Raw genomic sequence first — 20,393 nt, 5'->3', positions numbered from 1 at the left:
TCTCAAAAAAATTCCTTTGCACACTTTTGTGTAAATATATAAAATAAACCACTGCAGTCTTGCTGTTGCTTGCTTCTGCATTTTATTGTCTTTAAAGTGTCTTTCTTACACTTTTGACCCTGCTGGGGGGGTGGGAAGTAGATTTTTACACAAAGAAACCCTGACTGTTTTCCCCTACCCCAGCAAAGACAGTGCGTAGAAGTAGGGAAATACGTAATACTTGCTAATACAGGTGTGTAGGCCCTTGCTATAACCCTCCTGCCATCTTTATTACAAGCTACATTTATGTATTTAGTGGCAGGAGAGCAGAGTTCTTAGATAGTCTGTAACTCCTGCTAGGAGTCTGCTCCTCTATGGTAACTAGTGTGAGTGAAAGACAGACAGTGGCTCCATGTCCTGTGCTGCCACAGGACCAGAGCAGGAGAGAAACAGAGGACAGACCAGCTGCCCCACACACACACTTGTACGTGGCTCTGTTCTGGTTCCCTCAACTCAGCACCTTTTAGTAGGTGGAATGTCTTCCATCTGGTTTCATCCAGAGCAAACCTATGCTTTTTAGATGAAGTTTGATTCACTGCAGGAAACTAGCTGGACATTTGCTTCAGAAGTGCAATGTTGAGCTGGGTCTAGATGTTGGACTGACTTTCTCCAAGTTAAAGCTGTGTCTCTTTGTACCTGGGCAAATTATAAAAAACAAATCATTTTTCCTTACCTTTAAGATGAAATACGAGCTAACTAGAAATCTGTTCAAGTTACAGTGAGTTTGAGCTACCCTTAGCAGCTGAGGCCCAGGTAAATGGTTATAAAAGTGATGTTGGTTTGTATTACAACTTTAAGATTGAGACTGCTGCTTCATAACGTAGCCAGCAGGCTCTTCTGTACAGCCAAAGTATCCAATGTACAGCCTTTGCTAAACATTAAGAAAGTTCAACATAAAATGCAAAATATTAAGGGATTGATTTATTGAAACATGAATAAATAACAAGGATGGCACACGCCTACATTTATTTCAGTGGGAAGTTAACAGTTAAGTACCTTTGAGAATGTCTGTACTGTCTCCGAAGGTTTGTGTGTTTTTTGTTTGTTTTTTTTTTAAAGTGACCCTCAAGCTAGAGTATCCTTCTTCTATAACAATTTCTATCATTTTATCCCTCTAGGAACTCTAAGATAGAGGCACAATAGCTTCGGGTCACAGCAGAATTTTGTTCAAACCTAAGTTTTCAGTACATCTCATGTCAAAACTCATCTCTGGCACATGAAACCATCTTGATTGTTACAGCAGTCTTCAAAAAGGCTCTGATCATTTTTTAATTCAGCTTTACAATAAGAAAATCAGAAGAGGGGAAAAGTAACTCTTAAAAAAAAAAAAAACCACTTTAACTAAAAAGATTAAAATTCCTCCGGTAAAACAAACATTAAATTCTATGGTTACATTTTTATACAGTATAGCTTGTATTAAACATGTTTTCCAAGCTAGAAAAGATTTTCAGGAAGGACAAAAAATAACTTTCTCAAGAATTATTTGTAATATGTAGTCCCAGGGGAAAAGGAAAGCACATCAATAATATGGTGAAATTTTTGAAGATTCAGATCTTAACATAACCTGTGTTTATGATGTAATTCTTTATAGCAAATGAATGTCTTATTTTTCTGTCAAATCTAATTTCAGCGGATTTCTCTTTTTCCAGAGATTTAGACAGCTTATATTTTATTTTATTTTAAAGTTAAGTGTAAAGCATGCTTTAATCAAGCAAACTTCACAAGGTTGTAACTCCAGCTGCATATTGGTTAATAAATACTCCATGCAGGGGAAAAAAAGAATCAGCACCAAAATTAGCTTAAAATTTTCTTTTGAAAGGAAATAGAAGGATAAGAGAGAAAGAAATACCAGAACTGATATTTTTCCTAATGTGAATTGGGAAAAGTCCACAACAAATTAGGGCTAGATTAAATCTTATTTTAATTTGACATAAACTGACAACAGAAAAATTACAGTGCACTGAGCTTTTTAAAATCTTAGAGATATACTTAAAGAGCAAGCTTCCATCTCATTTTAAAGCACCTTGTGCCTAAACTATGTATTTCAGTTAAAACAAGCTTTTGTCAACAATAATAGTTATCAAAGTTAAAAATATAAGGTGCAGCCTCTTTAGATGGATCCCTTGTACCACACAGAGTATCCAAACTCGTATTTGACAGTCCCTCTGTTATTAATGACTCTAACTTGCAAGACATCTGTCAATTCCCAAATCTCCTTTACAATCTTAAAGGATAAGTGACACATTCAACTTCATTTCTGACCAATTCACAAGGAAATTTGCCCCATACTTGTTTAGCAGGAAAAATAACCAGCTGAATTCCTCAGAGCTATATTGTGTTTTTCCAACAGCTTACAATATATTGAATTCATACTTTATTAGTGCTTCCATCTGATAATATGTAACCCTGTGGAAAAACAGCCAGGGATGTTGTGATTGTAAAATTATTTCTATATCAAAGTGACAGGTTTACATATTTTTCACTTAGTCTTTTACAAAGATGATACTCTCTTCATCATCTGACATCAGCAAGACCAGTAATTAGTGAAGGCCCATCCACAAGCACATTCCAAAATAATTAATGTTCATATGGTTTTGGGAATGGAATTATTAAATTTACTTTACTTGTAACCTAGGAGCTGTGAATCATTCAAGTTTCAATAATGTTAGTCCTTAAATGTTTAGCTCAAAGGTAGTACAAAATATTACTATAACAGAAGGAACATCATCCCAGATCCTGAGATTCTATGAGAATTCAGAATTCCTTTGCTTTCCAGGGCCATCTTCTCCTAGCAGTCTTTAAACAAAGTCATGAATTCTCAGTTCAGTTTTCTAGAAGAGGAACCAAATAAATTAGTTTAACATACCTTCACATAGGAGATGTTTTTTCATCTGTCTAAATAAACAAATCAATTAAGGTTACATGTGAATGATTTCCAATCCATTAAAATACAACACTACTTCAAGATATTGAAAATTTGCCCTCTTAAGTTACAAAACAATCTGCAAGTTTGCAGAACTGGCAGAACTTACACCAAGGAGTACAAAATATCACTAAGAATTCTGAACTGCAGATGAAATTCCTCAGAACAGTCCTGACCACATCAGTCAGTGGTTTGCTGGCTCACAGCAGAGCAACGCTTATGAGCTGGTTTTCTAGTGACTCCAGAAAACATGCAATCAGAATGTTCTAAAATAATGAGCTGAATGTAAACAACTCTCAGTTATTAGTAAAAATATATTTCTGTCATTTGTGATCTGGTTTTAGAGCCCTTAGGATTCAGGTTTTCAAGCTTTCTTCAGTGAACGCTCCAGTATGAGTACCCAGATTTTCAGCATTAAGTTCCCTATAAAGGAATGAGACAGGTTAAGAGGCTCAAAAGAAGACCTGAACCAGCCAGAATGCCGTACAGTAGGGTGCTAAGAGCGAGCTGAGCTACCCCTTCCCAGGGACATGAGCTAAACGCAAAGCTGTTGGCTACAGAAGGCCTTCTCTCCACCAGTTCCATGAAATTTGCTCCACTCTGCAAGAGTTCAGGATTCATGGCTCCACAGCTTCATGATGAGAAAACCTCACACGGTAGCACAGACTCCTGGTTTCTGCTCCAGGACAGCTGATGTATTTTAAAACCGAAAGTACATAGATACGGTGAATATATGCACTGTGTACAGCTGTCGCCTAGAAGCTTACACACCTTAACAGAGCACAAACTGAAACTGGCAACGGGACAACAAAGAAGAACTCTTGTTTTGCAATTCCATTTTCTCTCTGAGTGTACTTGATCAACTTCCCACCCATTGCTAAAGGAGACGGAACTCCAGATGGAAAGGTGATGCAGAAGCAGATAGATAGTCCTTAAATTCTGGCTCTAGGTAGATTTCTTCAGAAACAAAGAGGAAAGCTGAAGAATGCAGAAATTTCTTTAGTTGTTTCTGTTCTTGAAGTTCATCTCATCTTAGTACAATCCACGGATGAGTAACAAAACAAGGACTTTCCAGGGCTATGCTGTCTCTGTGTCTCATAGAGATACCGGTATTAACCATTTGTAGACTGTGGTACAAATCCTGGTGTCCAGAACTCAAAAAGAATGTTGATAAACTGTGGAGCATTTGGGAAAGAGCCACCAGAACCACCCCAAGATTGAAAACAACTTTAAAATGAGATCCCAGTTGCTCCATCTGTTTTGTTTAAGCAAGAGATTAAGAGATGACCTGGTGATAGCAATAAACTACCCATGGAAAACACATCATGGGCCCTTTGTCAAGTAGATAAAGATCTAGGAAACTCCAATGAATGAAAGCTGAAGCTAGACAAATCCAAACTAAAAATAATGTACCACTTGTTTATTCATTTAAGCTCTGAATCACTAGAACAACATTGCTGGAAAGGGTGCTTTTCTAAAAACTGATTTCTGACTGAATCTGCAAATTGATGGAGGGTGCTACAGAGGTCAGAATAGATGATCAAAAAAGTTTTACAACAGCATACTGTTCACAGAGAGAGACAGAGAACGTGTCCATTCGTGAGCTAAACAACACTACAGTTCATAGGAGCTTCACATAAAGATACTAAAAAAGTTGTATTCCTTTTAAAAAACTTTGTCCTTCCTGATAAAATGTAACTGCCTCAAAGCCTTAGTACTGAAATCTCTGGTTTCATCAGACAGTGCAAGTAACGTCAATGCTGTTTATGACAGCTCTGAGACAGGGAAACTCCCTGGCAGACCTGAAGCCTCTGTGGGCATTGTATTGTTTACAACACCATGGGCTGGGCCCAGAGAGGGGTGACCAGTGACAGGAAGTCTAGGTGGAGGCCAGTAATGAGCAGTGTATGCCAGGGGACAGTACTGGGTCCAGTCCTGTTTAACATCTTTATTAACAATCTGGATGATGGAGCAGAGTGCACCCTCAGCAAGTTTGAAGACTACACAGAACTGGGAGGAGTGGTTGATATGCCAGAGGGTGGTGCTGCCATCCAGCGGGACTTAACAGGCTGGAAAAATGGGCTGACGAACCTCATGAAGTACAACAAGGGGAAGTGCAAAGTCCAGCACTTGGGGAGGAACAACCCCAGGCACCAGTAGATGCTGGGGGCCACCCAGCTGGGAAGCAGCTTGGCAGAAAAGGACCTGGGGGTCCTGGTGGACACGAAGTTGACCATGAGCCAGCAACATGCCCTTGCAGCAAAGAAGGCCAGTGGTATCGCAGGCTGCATTATTCCTCCCAGCAGGTCAAGGGAGGTGATCCCTTCCCTCTGCTCAGCTCTGGAGAGGCCACACCTGGAGTGCTGTATCCAGTTCCGAGTACGAGAGACATGGACATACTGAAGAACGTTCAACAAAGGGCCATGAAGATGATTAAGGGACTGGAGCATTTCTCCTGTGAGATGAACACTGGCACAGGTTGCCCAGAGAGGCTGCGGAATCTCCCTCCTTGGAGATGTTCAAAAGCCATCTGGACACAGTCCTGGGCAATTAGCTCTAGGTTTTCCTGCTTGTTCAGGGGGGTTGGACCAGATGACCTCCAGAGGTGCCTTCCAACCTCAACCATTCTGTGTTTTTGTGATTTATCAAATGAGAGAAAACTATACCATGAAAACTTTCAAACATTAAAAAGCTAGAACAATTTAAGCTAATTCTAGTAAGATCTACACATATGCAGAATCTCTGCAGACTGACAGGAAAAAAGAGCATACTGAAGTGTGAGATTGAAGTAGGTAGCAACTAGACAACATTCACTTGATCTTCTGAGGTTTAGACAGCTGAGAAAAGGTAAGATGAGAGTACAACTATCCTTCAGCTGAAGGAAGTCAAAGTAGATGTTACAAAAATACTGTAGTAAGGTGCTAGTAAATGTTAAATAAGAAATAGGTGACAGATGGGACTCTGCAAAGGATTTGATAGGAAAAAAATTTTCTCATGACAGAAGGGGACTAGGGAGTCTAGAACCAGCAAAAATGGCTCAAGAAGATATTGGGAGTGAGAGGGTCAAAGAATGTCATGGAGACACCTCCAAGCTATCCAGCCTCAACCACTTGTGTATGCTCACTGAAATTATTCTGCATCACACTTCATGGATTTAACATAAATTGCTGCTTATAAAGCATTACACATATAAAGTCAAATTAACAAATACTTTCTTATGCTGAGAAACTTTCAAGGCAAAACAAGCTATACATTTCTCTTCCTACAATTCCCAGCTAATGGGAGGCACTCCTACTAGCTTCCAGAATTTCTTGTTGCACATTTGGCTTGGGTTTTGGGGATCGAAACACACATCATAACCACACCAAGGACTCTACTGTATGATCTGCTTTAGCTTGGTATCTTCAGAGCTATGAGTCACTGATACATACAATGGAACCTTAAGCAAGACACGTCTTGAAACAAAGAACTCTAATGAAACAGGATTTATCAAAGCAATGGTTTGATACTGATAGCTCCCCATTTTGATACTGAACTGATGTTTCAGATATACTGTCAAAGCCTTATTGAGAGCGTACCCTTGCATTCTTCTTATGCATGAAGGCACTATTTTATGTCCTCTCTAAATAACGCGACATACTACGTATCAGTTTAAAGAGATGAAATGCAGTATATATACCCTATTGAATGCACATCTTTACCTTCGCTTTCTTTGAAGATACACATGTACCAACCACTGGGCAATAAATGGCCATACAATAGCAAAAGCTAAAATACCAGGAGAAATTTCAAAGGACCACCATGATGGTTTCTAAGGAAAACAGAAAAAAATTCTAGTCAGCAATCTGTGTGCACATATTGAATACCACATGTATACTTCTCAAATGCTACAGTATCAAAGTAGAAAATACTAGTAAGACCAGAAAAAAAGATTAATCTATCAAATAACTTCTTCAGACACAGATTATTTTTTATCTCCTAGTCAAGGGAGAAACAATATGAAAAGCACATACTAAAAGCTAGACATAAAACATTCATCTCAACGTTTTTCACCATTCACACTGCTTTTACAAATAGAAATAACATTATTTTACCTTGACAGAGGAGGCGGGCTCATAATTTGACTGTAGTGTTGCAGATTTTGCCTTTAAATACAAACAAAAGCTAGTAAGTATAAAAAAGGAAACTGCAATTAAAATTCTTCTGCTTCACAAAACAAGAATATGAAGTTTTTCATCTTGTGAAGGCTTTGCAATCTGTATATATGACAGTTTAATGAACAGAACCACTCCCATGCAACCCCCCTCTCACCACTTAGTTTCCAACTTACCTCTCATGTTTCCATTACTCTTTATAGCATTTTTATCACATCTCTGTGTGTTAAAAAATGAATCAGTGTCACTTACTGGACCTCTTTACAGTTTTTCAAGGCCCCCCTGCCCAACTTGTCATCACAACTTCCTCAACTCTGGTCCAGTCCCAGCAGTTGCAACCCAAAGTAGCAATCCCAGCAGCTTAATTTGCATGATTAAGTGTTTGTCGACACTAGTTTATACAAAGGCAAAAAGCACTGTTTTAGTGTGCCCTGAGCTATAGCTACATGCAAGTCTAACAGCATAAAGGAAAGAGAATACCCTCTTCCAAATCTTCCAGGCAATACAGAAAACAAGAAATACCAGAAACTTTTCAAGACTTCTCTCATACACTATTGTGGTGCTTCCAAAAAAAAAAAAGCAGTCAGGTTTTTAGGTCTTTCTTAATTTATGTAAATGTGAAACAGAAGCTTCCGCTCCTCTTTAGGTAAGGGTAGCAAGCACAGCATGGACTGCTGGGGAAGAATCTTTTACTATTTCTTCATACACTGCTCAGGCAAAAAAAAGAAAAATCAATCTGTATCCAAACATCAGATTCTTGAATAGCTATGACGAAGCGAAATCATGGTTTTAATAAATCCTTTTCCCTGGCTGCCTTAGATTTGGAGTATGTGCATCCCATAGGATATTGCTTGTACAGCTCTCTAATTCTCAGGTAGATCAAAATACATCAGCAAGTCAAACAAAACCAAACATTTTTAAGTTGCTAGTTCAACTATATTCACAGCATATTCTACTCTCCAGAATATACAGTATTTCAATTGAAATAGAAGGAAAAAGAAACACTACATCAATAAATATCTACAGTTGCTTAAGACTTCTTTTGCCTATCTTGCATACATGATGCAACATTCCAAGAAAGCTGGATTACTTCGCAGAGAAAGAATGCTACGAAGAATCAGTCTTGTGCTAACTAAAAAATGGAATCAGAACTTCTGCCCACAAACATTTACCAATCTGGAAGATTAAGATAATTTCTCACTTCCTTTGAAAATGCTTTGAGATCTACTGATGAAGAAATTATCTGGGATCATGTATTACTAACATTAACTATGGAATCTCCATATAGCGACTGTGTAACGTGTATCAATAACTATGGCTAAGAGCAGTCATAGTATAGTTAATTTCTAGGTCAAAATGCATGTTTTTGCTCACATGTACAAGAGTCCTGAATTGTGTTCCTGAGAGTAGGTACCAATAAGAAATTTTGAGTTGAAATAAACTACAGAAAATAACTAAAACGTCTTTATAATTTAAGAAAATATTGTCTGAAATTTTAATCCGAAAAAGCATAAAAATATCCAAGGAAATTTAATAAAAAGTAATCAAATAACTTCAGTGAATAATACCTGTGATGCTGTAACCGCCTCTAGCATATGCAACCTCTGAAGGACATTCTGCATGTCTTCTTGCAACCGCATCAGCACTACTGCAATCTGTTCATTGAGGCTACCCCTGGGTCCTCTGTCTGATCCCCAGCGCTCTCCATCCCCTCCACTACCCATCTGTCCACCTTGTGAACCATCTCCTAGAGGCTGAAGTCTATGACCTATGTTGAGGGAGAAAAAACAGATACATAAAACACAGAATGGGCTACCAACTCCATTGAAAATGTTTGATTTTAGCAGTTCAATTTTATCCCTCTCAAACTGAGTGTGGTACTCCTAATCACAGCCTATATTCAGACAGTTCAAAAGCACTGGGAGGTGACTGCAACATTGTTTGAGATGTTTCCCTACAGCCTCAGTGTGACAGTATCATTCAAGGTCCTAGAATTGCATAAACGTTTAGCAAAAACTGATTAAATTCACATCAAGTTCAGCAGTAAATTCTGCCCTAGCGAAAAGAAAGTAAGATCTGTCTTATTACCAAAGGTAGGTGTGTTTTAAGTTTGGCACAGTCTCCAGGTGGAAAACAAAGAACACTGGAACAGAGTGATGAGAACAGATAATTGTTTGAAACCTACAATACTCCTTTCAACTACATACAGCTAGCCGATCATGTTTCCACCTGCAAGCAGCAAATATAAGTAAAACAACAAAAGAGAGAAGGGGAGATGGTTAAACTACATGTTCTTAATAATAGTTTTCAACATAAATGTTATATTTGGATTTTCTTTTTAATTTTTGCATCTGATTACATATAGGTGCCATACAAAAAGGCATGCTACATATAAATAAAATACTTTCTGGCTTTTTTTTTTTTTTAGTACAAGAAAATAATCCTTGACCTTACAGATCATACCACTGGAATACAGTGGCTGCTCCTAGGTAACAGTATCAGAAGTATTACGGAATTAAAAAGAGCAGAGGTCCAACATAAATTGAACATCTGGACTATTATGTGATTAAGGATCATTAAGTTTTAAGAATCATAATAGATAGTATCAGAATCACTCACAGGTGTGGCTAACACTCCAATTATATAGAAAACAATGCGTCACTGATACCTTTCCAAGATGTTCCATGGTTTCAAATAAGACACCACAGAGGTATAAAAGCATATGCATTTAAAAATAAATATGTAACTTGTAAAGAAACTCTTCTCATGCATAGACAGGTTTTGAAGATGACATTTCTAAAAAGACAGGTGCCATAAACAGCAGCTGGAGTTTAAGGTAAGCCAAAACAGAAGAAGCCAATATGCTTATATAAGATCTCCACAGCACAAGAAAATCCTTTTGTAATACTTATTATGAATGAAATAAATACTCTGAAGACAAAACTGATTGCTACCCACTGTAATTAGGATTTTGTTAGTTATTTTTATTGTGAAGGACAGAAGCACTATATGGCATGACTATCCTACGGGACAATGTTGACAAGTGCTTCTCAGGCACCAGTAACTTAGGGCAGTCAGGAGAGTGGGGAACACAAAAGCAGCATGCACAGTACCTCTCCCTCTTCTGACACTGTAGAAATCTGCTTTTTCTCCACCTTTCTTCTCCTTGTGAGGGCCCCCATTACCGGCTTTGCCATCTTCTCCTCCACACTTGACTTCACCTTGTTCTTGAGCTGCTCCCTCTCCAGTACTTCCAGGTTGGAGATTCCCATAAGTCATGTAAGCATGCCTTGGAAAATCCATATTTTCTAACAGAAGACTCTGATCTACATCCAAGAAATGGGATGAATGCTTTAAAGATCCTTTAGCTGATGTGATGATCTCCAAGGGCTACAAATTAACATTAGCAAGTAATTAAATTCTGTAAAATGTGACAGTTAACCAATAAAAAGGAAGAAGCATCATCTCTACTTTCACTTTAAGAAAATAGTTTGCCCAGAATTAAGACTTTTCTTTAACAGGAGCAGTTGTTTTCCTGTAGAATGTGCTTACTATTGTCTAAATGTCCTCTTCAGATTGAGAAGGCATTTGAGGCAAATATTCTCAAAACAGTGATACCACTTGGAATCACTTTAGGTATTTCCAACATACAACAGTATTCAGTAATCACTAAAATACAACATTAAGATCTGAAAATGTTCAGTTTTCCCTTGAAAAATTGGCTTTGCTTCCTAGACAGTGAAGTGGTACCTAACTTGGATTCGTGAGCCACACTGTCAAAAGTCACATGCTATTAGCAACCTTGAGTAGGCAGTGTTTACTCTCACAGCAAAGAGATCACGATGCTTATTAGCAACCTGTTCAAAACAGCCTGGCTGCACCCTGTATCTCACCAAACAAAACAAAGGCATAGTGTTCAACTTCTCACTCAAAATCGGTAGTGCTGTAGAAAAATATTAAAAATGGATGACGTGTGCATTGATCAGGTAACAATTTCATGTTCTGCAACAGGACTGCCTTAAGGTGATTCAAGCAACCCTTTGTTCAGTGCAAGGACAACCACTTGCACGAATATACGCTGAAGCAGACTGGGGACCTCAGCTAGCCAAAAAATAACTCCATGAAAAAGCCCAAGTAACCAAAAGGAGGGGCAAAGAAACGGAAATCGCTGCCAAAATCCCATTTGTCAAATAGCAGTTCGTAAACCTGTATCATCAGAACTGAAGGATGGAGTGTTTGCTACATCTTTTCCAATAAAAAGCTGTATTTAATTCTTGAAATGAACGTCTTCTAGTTTGAATTGATCCATCTGTAGTTCTACTTGTATATTTATTTACATATACCTGAACATTTGTTATTTTGTTCAAAACTAGAACTTTTCTCATGCAGGTTGGGAAATTCTGACAAATTATCCACCCACTTCAATTAAAGAATCTCAAACAAGCTCAAACAATACACAAGATAATTGGGAAATCACCTAGAGAAGAGAGCTTGCAGCACTTCTACCAAATCACCTTTCGCAACATGCTTCATTACTGGTTAAAATTTTGATTTGCTAAAAGGAATTCTCTAGATCCTCAGGAAACAGCTAGAGAAGAGAATGATGCAATATTAGAGTTGCTTACTGGTGTTTCTGATCCCATGCATCATTCATATATTCCTCCCCAAAATCAGGAAACTAGGTGATGGAGTACAATCTACAATGTCTACACTTAAACTGGACCTCTAAAGGAGGTCCAAGTGAGTAAGGCAACTACGACTAATTGCTAATACAATGAGCAGGAGCACAAATTCAGTCAAAACTAAGCCAGCACGGTTGGTGCCCACCTTTTACATGAAAATCAGAGATGTACATTACAGCTGAAGAGAACACAAGAGAACCCAGAAATCATTGTCATCTCCCACTTCTTTAGACCTAGGGCACTTTCAGGCACTGGCCTACAGGCAACCTGCTAAGGCTTACTCTTTATTTATTCTAAGAAACAAATGCAGGATTCATCAGGCCAGGCAAAGAGCACACAAAAAGCTCATTGTTCAAAGACACTCCCTGCTTCTTAAGACATAGCTCGATTCTGGTCCCTACATATGAGACCCTAAATTCATTTGTGGACACAGCCCTTAGTTTCTTTGTACTGTTGTTTTTCATACCTTCCCCTCACATAAATTCTCTGAAGGCAAAAATTTCAAGGCTTTTAGATCAGTAGTAACCAAGTTGTAAAAGACTGACAATAAAAAGAACAAAAAATGATACTCTAAACAGGAGAAAGTATGCATGAGTTGCTTCATTCACCTCTGCATGTTCAGGTTCACCTGACAAGACAGGAATCTATTTAAAAATAAGCCCACTAGTTTCAAAATACACATAGGAATACTAAGCCCCTACCTCTTCTAGTCCAAGTTGCTCCATAGAGTCACAATAAACTTCACTGTCTGAATCACTGGTTAAGTGCTGAGTTGCTGAGACCTCTTCAGAATTCTCTTCATTTGCACCTGTATGAAAAGGAGATACACATATGGGCTTTGTAAATGGGAGCCAATCCTGGCAAAGAGTGAAACAATGAGTTAAAATGTCTAGGTGAGTTTCAACTCGTGCCCCTTTTGTCTACAATTGTCATTCTAAAGCTAGATTTCAAACAAAGAGGTTATATTAATATACGAATTATATAAAACTTTTACTAATGGGAAAACTATACCTCATATTGGCATTTCTGCATTAAAAGTTGATAATTTTGATTTTATCGTATTCATTCCACTTTCCTTCCTAAGCTCAGTACAAAGCCATTTTGCCTAAAGTTATCTGCTAGTTTTAAAATGATATATTTAGACATCAGTTTCAACGAACTGGCATTTATATGTTCAGCCTTTGAGAATGACAAATAAGATATTAGGGATTTTCATTTCACTACAAATTAGCTTTCAAAGGCAAACAGTATTTGCATAGGTAGTATAATGATTTTAAAAGAAAACAATCGTATTTCTGTGGTTTTGGGCCTCTCTGTCTCTGAATTCATCTCTCTTTCTGTAGGAGATCCTAAAAGAAAGACTTATTTTAAACTGGTATTAATTTTTTTTTAACTATTCTTTCTCCAAGTTTCTACAACTGAAAGACACCATTGCTAGTCTCTGAATCCCAGGATTAAGCTTTCAAGAAAACAAACACGTTCCATGAAAAACACGTGCAGATGAAAACATGGTCTTGCAAGGACAATACCTTGGTGAGCGCTGTTATTAGCTGTTTCTAGGCTTGGCTCCGTTTTCTTTATTTCTTCTTCCAGGTTCAAGCCATTCAGGGCAGATTTGGTCTGGATGCCATTCTGCATATCTGGGATAAAGCTGTCCTTGTAACAGCCATTAGTAACAATACTTTCCAAATCCTTAGCAGCTGCTACTTCCAGTTTCACATTCTTATAGTCTGTAAAAGAACAAGAAAACCTTGCAAATAGAAAGCTACACACCTAATAGCTCAAAACATATTTCTTCAAGTAGCTAACTTTGTAATGGACTGTATGTATAATGTATCTGCAGAACAAAATATATAAATGTTCCTAGATTCACATTCGCAGGGATGGTTCTGTTCTTGTAAAAACTGTAAATATGAAATTTAATTTGCATAAAGAGCGGATGGTATTTAAAATGTAAGTAAGCAAATCCAAAGTAGGTCTCTCTGATAAATTAAATAATAATCCTAACGTCCTTGGAGGAAAAAACTTGTATAGAATTCTCAATATGTAATTTCAGTCGGTTTTCACTTAATGTTGGTATTTCTCAAAACTCTTTATGGACCCCCTAAGTGAATCTCACTGAAAGTTCTGTTTTATTTTCTCTGAAGAAAAAAAAAAAAGTGATTTTCAATCACTGTTACAGCCCATGTAGCCATTCACAGCTCTTACAAACAGCACTGGCAACAAAAACCAAAACAATACAGGGTATAGACTTTTAGCTGACCTACCAACAGAACTTTCTAGCCAAGTCAAAAATTGTATGGCATAGCTCACAAATTTGTACTAGTTCTAAATCTTATAACCCAGGTTGAGACACTGCCATTTTTCACGCATGCATCTACGTGTACTTGCACCTAATTCTCCTGAAGAAGTACAGCATTCACGATTCTTTGGGATTTTCTGCCACTTAGGTGGTTAAGAATAACTTTGGAAGAAACAATGATCCAAGAGCATAAAATATACCCTTTCCATTTAGCTGCAGTTCTTTTTCTTCCTCTTCACCAAGCCCTTCTTCTTCTGATTCTGCTCCGCTATCACTACTTTCAGCTTTTCCATTCACAGCCTTTATATTTGAGGCGGAATTCATGACATTACTAAGGTCTAAGAAAAAATTCAAAGAGGAAAAAAAAGATGTATTTTAAAAGAAACAAACATACCACCCCCAAACTATTAGTCAGAGTTCTACAAAAGTATTTCCATATTAGAAGATGTACCAAATAATGCCAGCTTTATTTCTGTAAGCTCTTAATTGTTTTAATGTTTCTCTGTTGTGGCTCACCACAGAGTGCCTGACTACTGGTGAAGAGATTCTCAATTATTCTGAGGAAGCCTACTGGAAAGAGACAGCAGGCCACTTTCACTACCAAGTCTCAGACCAATGGTATAGCTGCAGTAACGTTTTATCTAGGACCAATGTGACCATGTTCTTCTAAACCCAGAATTCAGCATTTTCATACAAGTTCCCTTTTGGGCTGAAATGCTTCAAAACTGCTCTCAACTCGAAGGCAAATTTTAAAACATTCTATTCAATTATGTAAGCAACAGGATTCTCACATAAGAAGGTAAATACAATATTCCGTGCATCTTTTCCTGCAGCGATTTAAGCAAACACAAAATGTGGTAAGAAGACTCAAGTTTATACAGATCTTTACCTGGCAAAGGGCATACGGAAATAAATTCTCTGATTTCAGTGAAAAAGATGATGAAATAAATACACTAAGCATTTGTTTGCATGTCCAATTACATGAATATTTTTCAAAAATCTTGAAATACGCAAAGTAACTGCTAAATACTTGTTTTCCACATCTTTGATCACTCCAAGGATCACAAACAATTTACTCTGACTATAAAAAGAATTACAAGGTAAAGATTCTTAAAAAATGTGGAGAATTTAAGGGACAATTCTACCACCTCCTGTAAAAAAGATATGGTTAAATACATCCTGATGATCATTTAAGCCTCCTATGTTAGGACAGAGTGATTAAGGTACAAAGAGGGGACAGTTTCTGTGAGACACTCACACATTTTACATGTTGACTCCAAGGCTGAAGTCTGTCTGGTTTAACTGTCACCACAGCATTTCATTTGCATAATTTCTACATTCCCTTGTCAGAACCTTGAAAGATTAATTCTTACGTTTAGGCTTAACATTAAACAGCAAAATAATATCCAATTATACTGGAGCTGCCAAACCAGCTCCGCTGCCTTCTTTGCTGCATGGTAATTTAGACCTAAGGGTTTTCTGCTTTAATCTCGCAATGAAGAGCCTTCCCACATTCCTCTAGTTTCAAAGCTCATCCATAGTGCTTTAAAAAAAAAAAAAAAAAGCAACAGGCAAAATAACTTAACTTCTTGTACAGAAATAATGAGTACGTTAAATATCCTGTTCGCTTTAGTTTTACTGCAACTTAAGGTTTCTGTGGGCACCCTGCATCCCTGTTTTGGATTGATTTAATCCAACTTTTATCTGAAGATTAAAAAAAACCCACTTCTTTATCGTAAAAAGAACTGGAAAAGCTATTGCCTGTCTTGTAGACTACAAGAATATAAGCAATCACATGCTCATTGTCTCCTCACTGAAGAACGCTTCTTACTTGCAAGGAAATTTGTTTCACAAAAGAAAAATCCCACCATATTCCCAGTTAATTTCTCATAAGCACGTTTCATTTATTGTGAAACCCAGTCCTCAGGATGTTTTTCAGAGAAGCAGCAGTGCGAGGAGGATAAGGTAGCCATTAAGTCCTCACAGCATGATCATTAAGCACAGACACAGCTCCCTTGGCACAGTAAGGCAGGCATCACCCTTCTCTTTGAGACAAAAAGCAAGTGGGGGCACGATCATCCATGTGTCCTACCCAGTCTGGGAGTAAACAGGAAAGACAAGACTCGGAGGAACATTTAGCTGTGAAGGAAGGCGAATTAAAACTGTAAACCTCCTCACCCTACCAAAGATATTGTAAAAAGCCCCATCTATACCATAAGCTTTTTTCTTAGGATTTACTTTTTTTCTTTTTGAAGGGAAGGTCCTTGAATATTCAAGCATGTTCTCTCTTCATTTCAGTAAGGAGATTATTCATTTGGGGAAACTTCTAAGTGATACACCACATATTTAAATAAAGAGGTGGAACTGAGAGAAAGTATCAACAGTAACAGATTTACGGTATCATGCCATGGGACACCTGAATAACTGAAATCCATCAGGATCCTGTTTCTTCCACAAAGTCATTCTTAGCAACAGTGCTCCTAATGACCATCAAGAGACATTGCTTTGATGCCGACTCTGAAGAACACAGCACTGTACAGTTTTGGCCACTTGAAATACCACACTTAACTGTGTACTTTTCCTCAGGACCCTTACACTGCTGTCCTCATCAGGTCCATCTCCAACTGCTTTTACTACATGGTGAAAACCATGGTTTGCTGCCATCCTCCTTGTTACTCTGAGCATCTGCTCAGAAACCAGCAATGATGACTAATACTGGAGGTGACAGGGTTAAAGATGAAACAGACCCAACTAGTAGTGACTTCTACAGTCCCTGTTGGTAGGTTAATGACTACTTCCTGAGGAATGTATCTTTCAACATGAATAGGAGTCAAGCAAGCTTTTAAAACCTTATTTGCTTGGTGCTAATCCCACCCAACCCCCCATCCCTTTATTCTTTCTGTTCACCCACTTCAACTGCAGGCAAAATGTTAGTAGCTTTCTCTGTCGCCCTCATTTAGATACTATAGAGCCCCTCTTGGTTTATTATTTTCATCTCACTGCCTACAACAGCAAACTGGAAGATTTGTGACAGAGTTTTCTAAATCAAAGCTGTACTGCTCTGTAGCCATACAAGGAGTTCTATTCTACTGTAAAAGCACAGATTGGGGTTTTTTTAATGCTATAGAGTAAGAGCTGTGTAATAGCAACAGCATGCAAAGAAGGATTTAACAACAGAAAAAGGTGAGATGGAAAGGATGTGAAGAACAGACACGCAGCCTCTCTACAAGCTTTCAGTAGATGTTTATTTTCTTGTGTCAGCTCTGTTAAGAGATTTCCTAACAGCAATTCTAAATATATCTCTTTACAGGCACCACTACAATTCTTCTCAATGACCTGTACAACAGGGCCAAGTTTCTCAAAAATACGTATTTGATTTCTAATTCCCCCACATATTTCAAGGCAATTTTTGCTACCCAGATGGGAGTTAAGAGCTTAAACGCATCTGTGGATCTGCCCCAGCTCGAGGGTCATTTTACAAAGAAAACCAGGCCTAGCAGGTTTTTCTCAAATGCTTTGTATTTTTTGTTTTCTGAACAGGCACATAGTTCTTACACAAAATTCACATGCACTGCTGGAGCTGTACTGATGGTTGGCTCAGCACAACACAGTACCCTCACACAAGTCCTACAGCCTCTTTCATTCTTTGCAGATACCACTGATCAGGAAACAGTTTACAATCGCAGGTGAAACACATCGTAAAACATTTAACTAGCTGTGTACACCCTCATCATTTAATAAAAATTAAGTGCTTTTATAAAACACCATAACTTTCCTATCTGCTCAATAGCAGCAAAATCTTAGCCGCTAAAAGATTGTTTCCATGACCTATGCTTATATCACCTTATATAGGGATCTCTTTGCACTCCTATGTTTAAATTGACTCAAGCTCTGTCAAAATTTTTAAGTATCAGAGAAACCTATATGCTGTACAAGATTGTTTTGATAAGTGGGTGATTAGAATTCTTTTCTTGCCATCACAACCTTATGTTCCATGCTCGTTACTGATCCAAGTAGGCTCCCTGCTTCAATACCAAGTTTATGCAACCACGTTCTGCCATTTCCAATACCCTGAGTTACACAAATCTCCACCTCCTTTTTGAAATGGATGTATCCCAATACTGCAAGGAGTTTACTGCAAGGAGGGATTGCAGTGAGAAAGGAGGGGTACATGCAGGCATCTGGCAGCAATAAGCTCTTCAGCTAGAAGAGCAAGAATTTCTATACCCTCATTTCCTTCCATTCTTTTTAATATAGCACACTACAAAGAAAATTTCCAGGGGCCCAGCCTGCTCTGTAACATCTGTTCTACAGTACTCAAACAAGCTGCCATCACAAATAAAAAGAGATTTTAGAAAGGTCTGTCAAAAATAGACACAAAAATATAAAATTCCTTACTTTAACTACTACTGTTTTATCACTTTTAAGTGCATTAAGTATAAGTTCTGTGAAAAATGCATACAGATAATGCACAGATAGTGGCAGCCAGATCTTCCTCTATACAGTTTTCTTTTTTTGTTGTTTAGTCTTCCTAAGCTTTACTATAACAGAGAAAAAGAAGCCTCTCCTCCTTTTTATTTTTTCTTTTAATATACTCCAAAAGACTACAGCGTTGTTTTCTCAGCATTCCTCTCTCTGCTCACAGGCTTTTCAAGCTGTTACACTCAAAGAGTTGTCACTGCGTATCAAAAAACAATTTAATCAACAATATCCATGTCTTTATTTACCATTTATAAACATCAAAACAATAGGTTTTGGATAAGAACGAACACAGACTATAGCAGCTTCTTAGACATTTACATTAACTTGCAAGTATGGTATTTAGGATTACTGGCTAGTCATCCTGGACCTTTACACTTTTCAATATCTATAGAGTTTCTCATCTCCATCCATATCATCAGTACCTGCTCCCTTGAATTTTCAGAACACTTTCCATATAAATAAGGATACCAAGTTGACTTAGATACATTTCCCTCCTCCCTGTCACCCCTGAGCCTTCTTGCCAGTAGAGACAACCTGCCTGGGATTTCCTGACAGAGAGCAGTCCAGGGAGAACAGCAGCTGCCCCACAGGCATTCCCAGCACTGGCAGGTAGCATCACGAAGGCCACCAAACACCCAGAGTACAGGGCCACCAAGCAAACACAGCTCAGTTACATGGTGCATGTGCAGCAAGCCAATGGATCCAGGCTTTGCCAACTTACTGTTAACACCTTAGCCAATGATCACATGTGAGAATGAACATGAAGAATAGCTGCTTCTTAGATATTTATAGTAGCTTGCAAGAATAGTAAGATCATTCCAGGATCCAGGATGTCCCCATGTCTGGTACTACTTCCCTCTGGGAGAATGAGCAGGACATGCTAAGCTCTCTTCTGTGTGGAAGAGATACAGTCAACATTTGGAACTTTTACTTTGCGTGGAAAGCATAGAGGAGCATTACACTCTTGAGTTTTGTCCCAGAAAATACAAAACATCAACATAGTTAACTCAGAATCCCATAAAGAAAACTGAATTATGCTTGAAAGCAACACAAAACCATATTGCTGAGTCACCTATAGTCCAGTAACTCTGGTCTATAATATTGTAGCCTGAATCAAAAATTGGTTTGCCCTGTACAAGAAAAAAAAAACAAACAAGATATTTACCTGCCACCTACTCCAAGCCTACCAGTTGAACAGCCTTTTACAATGCCCATATTAAACACAGCCTCACAGTAACAGATGGTTTTCCATACATCTTGGAGGCTATGATTAAAGTAATTATTGTTGCTATAACAAAGTTATGCATGAAACATCAGCCCATGCCCACTGGGCACTTCACTGAGAGCAATAAAGATACAACTGCCTACACCTGTTCTTCCCCAGCCTCCCATACCTCTGTCTACTACTCTTCTTTGTATCTTGTCTTTGTAGAACAGAGCTGTGAGAAATCTGCATTTCAGTTCTCTCGTCACAAGATCTTAACTACAAGTGACACCTCTAAAACTAAGACACCAACATTTTATAGCAAGTGGGTACATCTGCTAGATTCTCAAAACCTGAAGTGCTTTTGACAACTTATTTTTCCTTTTGCAGGGAACTGTTGTCTGGCTAGAGGGAAAAAAAATCCAGGTCCAATGACCAATTATGCACAAAAACTGTTTCATGTTGACTCAATCCAGCATGAAACAGAATACAGATGGACTTCTGTTTTCATGGAAGAAAGCCTCGCTTAGCTCCCTCCACTTTGAAAGAAACAATTTTTATTCTTTTTTCACATTTGGATACTCTGCTGCTCACCCTGTGGTGATAT

The 20,393-nt window shown here is 38.1% G+C and overlaps 1 protein-coding gene across 4 annotated transcripts in view; it reads right to left on the bottom strand.

Annotated features, from left to right (window-relative positions):
* Positions 1 to 945: 945 nt before the first annotated feature.
* The window catches only part of ACBD5 (acyl-CoA binding domain containing 5), a 31,553-nt gene continuing 12,105 nt past the window's right edge, over positions 946 to 20,393 (bottom strand). For 2 of the 4 annotated variants that reach the window (XM_068405016.1, XM_068405017.1), the window contains 8 exons: positions 14,301 to 14,438; positions 13,328 to 13,528; positions 12,500 to 12,606; positions 10,230 to 10,506; positions 8,685 to 8,884; positions 7,057 to 7,107; positions 6,664 to 6,773; positions 946 to 2,870 (listed from right to left, as the gene is read on the bottom strand). In XM_068405016.1, coding sequence (XP_068261117.1) covers positions 2,858 to 2,870; positions 6,664 to 6,773; positions 7,057 to 7,107; positions 8,685 to 8,884; positions 10,230 to 10,506; positions 12,500 to 12,606; positions 13,328 to 13,528; positions 14,301 to 14,438 — 1,097 coding nt within the window. In that variant the 3' untranslated portion in view covers positions 946 to 2,857. The remainder of the gene's footprint in view (positions 2,871 to 6,663; positions 6,774 to 7,056; positions 7,108 to 8,684; positions 8,885 to 10,229; positions 10,507 to 12,499; positions 12,607 to 13,327; positions 13,529 to 14,300; positions 14,439 to 20,393) is intronic. The other 2 variants (XM_068405018.1, XM_068405020.1) reach the window with 1 other exon arrangement.

This window comes from Nyctibius grandis, chromosome 7, assembly GCF_013368605.1.
Source record: "Nyctibius grandis isolate bNycGra1 chromosome 7, bNycGra1.pri, whole genome shotgun sequence".
In the NCBI taxonomy this organism is placed as follows: domain Eukaryota; kingdom Metazoa; phylum Chordata; class Aves; order Nyctibiiformes; family Nyctibiidae; genus Nyctibius; species Nyctibius grandis.
This window is presented reverse-complemented; position numbering and strand designations above follow the sequence as displayed.